Source organism: Salvelinus sp. IW2-2015, linkage group LG10, assembly GCF_002910315.2.
Source record: "Salvelinus sp. IW2-2015 linkage group LG10, ASM291031v2, whole genome shotgun sequence".
Classification (NCBI taxonomy): domain Eukaryota; kingdom Metazoa; phylum Chordata; class Actinopteri; order Salmoniformes; family Salmonidae; genus Salvelinus; species Salvelinus sp. IW2-2015.
Genome location: NC_036850.1, coordinates 14,302,455 through 14,311,499, shown reverse-complemented (window position 1 = coordinate 14,311,499; position 9,045 = coordinate 14,302,455). Strand labels below are relative to the sequence as shown.

The following is a 9,045-nucleotide window of genomic DNA, read 5'->3' as shown; positions in this document are numbered from 1 at the left end:
CTCTATTGCTCTCTCTCTCACTCTATTGCTCACTCTATTGCTCACTCTCTCTCTCACTCTATTGCTCACTCTATTGCTCACTCTATTGCTCTCTCTCTCTCTCTCGCTCTCGCTCACTCTCGCTCACTCTATTGCTCTCTCTCTCTCTCTCTCTCTCTGCTTCAGAACCTCTTTACAGGCCTCTCAGCCCACATAGTGTGGCATCCTGGGAATATACACAGACTATACAGAAATAGTTATTTCAAGAAATTTGCATTAGGCATTAAAAGCACATTGTTTTCCATGGGAGGTTTCCTCAGCTCAGAAGAAGGTCATTTGTAGGACACCTGCTCAAAAAGAGAATGAATCAGTGATGTCATGCACAACACATAGGCACTGACCACGTGGCCACCTCTGTCTAGGATTGTAAAAGCATCATTACATTGACACTGTTACCCACTCATAACAGTGTAGTACATTTTATTCCATTATGACCTGCATACAGTCCTAGAGGATGGTGCCAGTAATGTCTATTTCTTGCTGACAGAAGGAGGATGTTTGCCCACTTGATTGGTATGTTGAGCCAAACCCCCCTCCCCCCGCATTAAACAGAGCAGCTATCAGCTAAAACACAACACAGGTTGGGAGGGGATCTACACCAAATCACACTGAGGCCTGTATAGATGAGTTCATTTAGTGCAATTAAATACACTGTTGATTAAATTGTAACCTAAGCTAAGAGTTTATTACAAATGTAGTAACAATATTAAGTGAATTTAAAAAATGTCCTTCATTCCAATCACAAATTAAACGGTTAAAACAAGACAAGCACATATTTGAAAACATTCCCGAAGAACTATACATTATCGTCTCCTTTGGTTCAGTGTGTATAGCCTGTTGTATACATGTTATATACACATATTGTTACATGTCTATAACAAGAACGTTGACACTCAGTAATGACAGAATATATTGGATGACAAAAGGTCTGACTCAATTATTAGAACACATACAGATTCTTTTGGAATGAATGTGTCTTTTTAAATAAGAAAACATTGGAATGACCAATTTCATGTTAGCCTAATGACGGACACATTCCTACCACCAGTCAACTCAGATATCTACTGTAGGCCGACTGTACACGTCTCAAGCCAGCTGGTGGAGTGAAATGTAATGGGTGTGAGATTAGGAGAGTGTGCACATGCAGTCAGACAGTAGTCCAACAGCACGGTAAACACTGTGTACGACAGACAGTCCAGTAGCTAATGCTCAGGAGATGAAGGAGCTGACTCCTGTAGTAAACCTCTAAGAGTTTCTGGCTGCATGGCTGTGACTAACAACATTCCACATCTCTCTGTGCTCCAATGGGCTGGGCACTCACTGCATCATGCGCTCATTTAAAGGGTCCAGTTGACATTCAGTGTGTTTGAATGTTTGTATGCAATACAGCAGAGAGGGGAGAGGATATAATGTCATTACTGATTCATGCTCAAACACTTAATAATGGCTAAGTAGGTACAAGGTCATACAGTACACAGGCGATGAGCAATGAAACCAGCTCTCTCAAATCTAGAAAGGAAAAAATACATTTAAAAAAATCACTGTGTTCTGTCCTTTATTGGATTAGGGTGAGTCATGAGTTTAAAACAAGGGCACGCTTTACACCTGGACAGCTCCCTCGTCTTCTTACGTCCCGTTTACCCCTTCCCCACTAAAATAAGCGGCACAACTTCAAAGCGTTGCGATGCCTAGACTACATGGTGCAAACAGGGCAGAATTACACCGGGCTTTGAAGTAAATAAAACAACCCACGCAACGCAACAGAAAAACACAAATCACAAAAGAAATACAGAAATAAATGGATGAAATTAGGATTTTTGTGAGAATAGGGAAAGAAATGGGACAACTGTCGAAGGACACATGAGACAGAGGAGAGGGCCAGGATGGGCTGTATGTGGAGAAGGGGAGGTTGGTGTGGGAGGGAAGCGGGAGTAGGTGGACAGAGACTGGGGAGGTTTCTGGGTTTGTGGTGATCTACAACAAAACGCTCAGGGCTTTGGGAGAGGCAGGAAATCTACAGAATTCTGAGAATTGTGTCAAGATAGAAGATGGCGCCGAAGAACATGGGTGACGTTTTACATTCTCCCAACCAATTGTGCTATGTTAGTTTTTTTTGTGTTTTGTGTAACTTATTTTTGAACTTACTTGTACATAATGTTGCTGCTACCGTCTCTTATGACCGAAAGTAACTTCTGGACATCAGAACAGCGATTACTCACCGCGGACTGGAAGAAACTATTTCCTTTAACGAGTTCGACAAGAAGGATATACTGTTTTCACTGGAACAGGCCCAGATCCCCGTAATTTGCTTGAAGAAAAGACTCAGGAAAAGGGGCCGCAGATCGGGCTGCCTTCTGAGAATCCGCGGGCAAGAGAGTAAACTCCCACTGCCATCCGTTCTTCTTGCTAAAGTGCAATCATTGGAAAATAAAATTGATGACCTACGATTAAGATTATCCTACCAACGGGACATTAAAAACTGTAATAGCTTATGTTTCACGAGACGTGGCTGAACGATGATACAGATTATATAGACCTGGCGGGGTTTTCCATGCACCGGCAGAACAGATCATCTACGTCTGGTAAGACGAGGGGTAGGGGTGTGTGTCTATTTGTCAATAACAGCTGGTGCTCAATGTCTAATATAAAAAAACTCTTGAGGTATTGCTCGCCTGAGGTAGAGTACCTTATGATAATCTGTAGACCACACTATCTACCAAGAGAGTTCTCATCTATATTATTCGTAGCCGTCTATTTACCACCACAGAACGAAACTGGCACTAAGACCGCTCTCAACCAACTCTATAAGGCCATAAGCAAACAAGAAAATGCTCACCCAGAAGTGGCGCTCCTAGTGGCCGGGGACTTTAATGCAGGAAAACTTAAATCAGTTTTACCAAATTTTTACCAGTATGTCACATGTACAACCAGAGGAAGAAAAATGAAAAATCCTAGACCACCTGTACTCCACACACAGAGATGCATACAAAGCTCTCCCCCGCCCTCCATTTGGCAAATCTGACCATATTTCTATCCTCCTGATTCCTGCTTACAAGCAAAAACTAAAGCAGGAAGTACCAGTGACTCGCTCTATACGGAAGTGGTCAGATGACGCGGATGCTACACTACAGGACTGTTTTGCTAGCACAGACTGGAATGTTTTGGGATTCATCCAATGGCATTGAGGAGTATATCACCTCAGTCATCGACTTCATCAATAAGTGCATCGACGACGTCGTCCCCACAGTGACCGTACGTACATATCCCAACCAGAAGCCATGGATTACAGGCAACATCCGCATCGAGCTAAAGGCTAGAGCTGCCGCTTTCAAGGAGCGAAAGACTAATCCGGACACTTATAAGAAATCCCGCTATGCCCTCAGACGAACCATCAAACAGGTAAAGCGTCAATACAGGATTAAGATTGAATCCTACTACACCGGCTCTGACGCTCGTCAGATGTGGCAGGGCTTGGAAAGTATTACGGACTACAAAGGAAAACCCAGATACGAGCTGCCCAGTGGCGCGAGCCTACCAGACGAGCTAAATGTCTTTTATGCTCGCTTCAAGGCAAGCAACACTGAAGCATGCACGAGAGCACCATCTGTTCTGAATGACTGTGTGATAACGCTCTCGGTAGCCGATGTGAACAAAACCTTTAAACAGGTCAACATTCACAAAGCCGATGGGCCAGACGGAATACCAGGACGTGTACTCAAAGCATGCGCGGACCAACTGTCAAGTGACTTCACTGAAATTTTCAACCTCTCCCTGACCGAGTCTGTAATACCTACATGTTTCAAGCAGACCACCATAGTCCCTGTGCCCAAGGAAGCAAAGGTAAACTGCCTAAATTATTACTGCCCCGTAGCACTCACATCGGTAGCCATGAAGTGCTTTGAAAGGCTGGTCATGGCTAACATCAACACCATTATCCCGGGAAACCCTAGACCCACTCCAATTTGCATACCACCCCAACAGATCCACAGATGACGCAATATCAATCGCACTCCACACTGCCCTTTGTCACCTGGACAAAAGGAACACCTATGTGAGAATGCTGTTCATTGACTATAGCTCAGCGTTCAACACCATAGTGCCCACAAAGCTCATCACTAAGTTAAGGACTCTGGGACTAAACACCTTCCTCTGCAACTGGATCCTGGACTTCCTGACGGGCCGCCTCCAGGTGGTAAGGGTAGGTAACAACACATCCGCCATGCTGATCCTCAACACAGGAGCCCCTCAGGGGTGCGTGCTCAGTCCCCTCCGGTACTTCCTGTTCACCCACGACTGCGTGGCCAAATATGACTCCAACACCATCATTAAGTTTGCTGACGACACATCAGTGGTAGGCCTGATCACCGACAACTAATAAGACAGCCTATAGGAAGGAGGTCAGAGAACTGGCAGTGTGGTGCCAGGACAACAACCTCTCCCTCAATGTGAGCAAGACAAAGGAGCTGATCGTGGASTACAGGAAAAGGCGGGCCGAACAGGCCCCCATTTAACATCGACGGGGCTGTAGTGGAGCGGGTCGAGAGTTTCAAGTTCCTTGTTGTCTACATCACCAACGAACTATCATGGTCCTGACAGTCGTGAAGAGGGCACGGCAAAACCTTTTCCTCTTCAGGAGACTGAAAATATTTGGCATGGGTCCCCAGATCCTCAAAAGGTTCTACAGCTGCACCATGGAGAGCATCCTGACCAGTTGCATTGCCGCCTGGTATGACAACTGCTCTGCATCTGACCGTAAGGCGCTACAGCGGGTTGTGCGTACGGCCCAGTACATCACTGGAGCCAAACTTCCTGCCATCCAGGACCTATATACTAGGCGGTGTCAGAGGAAAGCCCATAAAATTGTCAGAGACTCCAGTCACCCAAGTTATAGACTATTTTCTCTGCTACCGCACGGKAAGCGGTACCGGAGTGCCAAGTCTAGGACCAAGAGGCTCCTCAACAGCTTCTACCCCCAAGCCATAAGACTGCTGAACAATTAATAAAATCGCCACCGGACTATTTACATTTGCCCCCTCCCCTTCCTTTTGTACACTGCTGCTACTCGTTGTTTATTATCTATTCATAGTCACTTCACCCCTACCTACATGTACAAATTACCTCAACTAACCTGTACCCCCGCATACTGACTCGGTACCGATATCCCCTGTATATAACCTCATTATTGTTATTATTGTGTTACCTTTTTATTATTACTTTTTATTTTAGTCTACTTGGTAAATATTTTGATAACTCTTCTTGAACTGCACTGTTGGTTAAGGGCTTGTAAGTAAGCATTTCACGGTAAGGTCTACACTTGTTGTATTCGGCGCATGTGACAAATAAAGTTTGATTTGAATCCTCAAATTCTGCAGGGGGAGGAGGGAACACATAGGAGCTATCAACATAATAGAACAAAAACCCAAAAGGCAGTACTTCTAGGAGAATATAAAATACAATGTCTTCCAATTTCTTATACAGAAATAAAACAAAGACAAGTCTTTGAAATGAACAAATAACAAGGTGGTGGTTGGTGTTTTGTTTTATTTGTCGTTGCCAGGGACAACTGTGGTGGAGGTGTGGTGGTGGGACAGGCAGGGGATTGTTAGTTTGTTCACCAGCTAGGTACTACAGGACATAGACCACTCACTCTGCAGCACCGAAATGGTGGCCTGGGCTCGGATCCAGGTGATGGCGGGGTTRTGGCGCAGGTCGTTGCGCCGRGGGTRGTTGCTGGCCCGGCACTCGTAGGTCCCGGAGTCCTCCAGCYTGAGGCGCGTGATYCCCAGCACGCTCACCCCGTTGTTGCCGTAGGCCGTGTTGATGGACACGCGGCGCTTGCGMGCGCCGTCCCARAGCTGCTTGAAGGAGTCGACGCGGTTGATCTCTGCGTACCACCACTGGATCTCGGGGGTGGGGTTACCGACCACGTCGCAGTACAGCTCAAAGGTGTCCAGCGTGAGCTTAGTCTCAGACATTGGCGACTTCACAAACCCAGCTGGAGAGGAAAAGTGTATTGGGGAGGAGGGGAGGGGGGTGGAAGAGGGGTTAGAGTGGAAGTGGGAGGGGATGGAGAGACCAGGGGATGGAGGTAGGAGCAAATCAAACAGGGATCAGTTGGAAACAAAAGAAGAGGATGATTAAAGGCAAATCAAGAAAAAAGCAAGCTACAAAGCTTAAAGTTGGAGGGAAAAAGTAGTTGAGTATAAGAAAGACAGTTTATAAAATAGTAAGAGATTCGTGTGAATTTTTCATTCAGGTTAATGGCCTCTGAAACCCAATGTATCACTATCCAATGTTACTCTATTATCCCTGAACCAATCATGGCCACACGACCTTCAGCTGAGGTCACAGCCAACCAATCACAGTGTCTGTCATCAACCACCTGTGGGATCTCACCAGGGTTTAGGATGATTTTCACTTCCTACAGTACTCAAATGGCTGAAAATAAATAGCTGTGCTTTCCATTATGGTCAGAATAATCAAAATATTTAATTTTGCAGTGGAATTCAGCAGAGTTACATATTTTCTGTGTAAACAAACAAATAAAATGGATTTACAGTGCAAAATATGTTGACTATTCACACCATTAAGAAATGTATAAAGATGTGAAACTACTAAGGTAGAACATAGCAAACTGACATGCAGTAGAACTACGACTAAATCATTTTTCACATATTATGGACAACTTAGTCAAAACATGTTTCTTCATCTCATCAATAAGTTATGTTTTATTCCTATCTGTCAACCTTTATATGGCATGCTGAGATTACAAACCACATAAATAGATCCAATATTATATCTGACAGTCACTGAAACACACAGAACTACACCCCTGTGAGTTTCTGAACAGATATTGCATAATAGGAAGCCTTTTCTTTCTTGTACCTCTTTGATGTTAGATTGAAATGGCAACTAATTACAAAGCTCTCTGTTTACTGAAGTGTTTAGTTGGTTTGCCACATTAAGGAAACTCATGTTGCGTGATGTGACAGTTATGTCAAAGGGCACTGCTTGAGCTGATGGAAAGTCATGTGACTACTTGTAACACTGGCTGAGTATAATTTCCGTCAAGCCCTATGAAGCCATGATGAGGACCTTATGTACAGGCCATTTTGAGTGCTTTATTTTGGTCAAATGAAAACTGAAATAGGAAACTACTCTAACAGCCAATCTGGTTCGGAACATAACTGACTCAGTCAGGAATCATAAAGGTGTTGAAATGCATTGAAGCTGAAACAGCAGACGTTGCATGTGCTTTGAACCCCATGCCTGATGGCTAGTACTGTAGTCATTTATTATTCTACAGCAAGACAAACATTCTGTCTGTTTTCAATCTGATTGTATATGTGTATATGCTGGAGTTAGTAACTTTTTTTTTACACCTTTATTTAACATGGCTTAAGAACAAATTCTTATCTACAATGACAGCCTACTGGGGAACAGTGGGTTAACTGCCTTGTTCAGGGGCAGAATGACAGATTTTTATCTTGTCAGCTCAGTGATTCAATCCAGCAACCTTTCGCTTACTGGCCCAACACTCTAACCACTAGGCTACCTGCCGCCCATCTTCAGGTTAGGGACAGGAGAGAAGCCCTCTTCATATTCCTCATGCATAAAGAACGAGGCCCTTTAAAGCTTAAGAGGTCATCCATCCTGTGGTTCACTATCAGCTGGACTTAAAAGTCACAGAATCATCATCACTGTGCGTGTGTGTGTGTGCGCACGCCATTCTCATTACATGAATCATACTACCGCTACACAGCAGAGGTCAGCCCCTACAACCATATGCCAGCATTCTAGCACAGACCTAATGCACTCATCACCCGGGGCTTGTGCCTTGGGTTCCTGTTGCAAGGCCATTCTAGCACAGACCTAATGCACTCATCACCCGGGCTGTGCCTTAGGGTTCCTGTTGCAAGGCCATTCTAGCACAGACCTAATGCACTCATCACCCGGGCTGTGCCTTAGGGTTCCTGTTTGCAAGGCCATTCTAGCACAGACCTAATGCACTCATCACCCGGGCTGTGACTTAGGGTTCCTGTTGTAAGGACATTCTAGCACAGACCTAATGCACTCATCACCCGGGCTGTGACTTAGGGTTCCTGTTGTAAGGACATTCTAGCACAGACGTAATGCACTCTATCTGAAGTCAAATCACCTGGGATGTGCCTTAGGCTTCCTGTTGCAAGGCCTCCGTTGACTGCCTGTTCTACGCCATGTGTCCTCCCCTCTACCCTAACTCTGACTATGCTGAAGACGAGAGAGACAGGAAGAGATAGCAGAGCAGGCGGTCTCTCTGTGGCGCTATATTCGTGTGTCTTACTACAACAGATTACAGGCCCTCCAGAAACGCCCAACCTACCTGCTCAACAGTAATGTACTGTATCATCAGCACATGAGCAGATAAACTGCCTAGTGGGGGAGGTTACTAGTGGGAGGAGGTACTAGGCTAGTGGGAGGAGGTTACTAGCTGCCTAGTGGCTGCGCTAGTGGAGGAGTGGAGGTACTAGCTGCATAGTGTGCTAGGGGCGATTAGCTGCTGCCGTGGGGGAGTAGGTAGGGGGGAGTATAGCTGCCTAGTGGGGGGTAGTTACTGTGGGGAGGTTACTAGCTGCCTAGTGGGGAGGTTACTAGCTGCTAGTGGGGTGAGGTTACTAGCTGCTAGTGGGGAGGTTACTAGCTGCCTAGTGGGGGGAGGTTACTAGCTGCCTAGTGGGGGGTTACTAGCTGCCTAGTGGGGGGAGGTTACTAGCTGCCTAGTGGGGGAGGTTACTAGCTGCCTAGTGGGTGAGGTACTAGCTGCCTAGTGGGGGAGGTTACTAGTGGGGGGAGGTTACTATCTGCCTAGTGGGGGGAGGTTACTAGTGGGGGAGGTTACTATCTGCCTAGTGGGGGGAGTTTACTAGGCACCTACCGATAGCTGTCAGTACTGGGTTCAAATGAGCTGTGCCTAACATTTCATTATTGTAATATAACCTAGATACTTAGCGTTTTGGTTGGGCAAAT

General features: G+C 45.5%; 1 protein-coding gene across 2 annotated transcripts in view; it reads right to left on the bottom strand.

Moving 5' to 3' along the window:
• Positions 1–9,045, bottom strand: part of nptnb (neuroplastin b) — a 38,234-nt gene that overhangs the window by 20,871 nt on the left and 8,318 nt on the right. The window contains exon 2 of one of the 2 annotated variants that reach the window (XM_023995395.2): positions 5,687–6,034. The exons of the other annotated variant lie outside the window; for it this stretch is intronic. Coding sequence (XP_023851163.1) covers positions 5,687–6,034 — 348 coding nt within the window. The remainder of the gene's footprint in view (positions 1–5,686; positions 6,035–9,045) is intronic. 2 annotated transcript variants of the gene reach the window in all.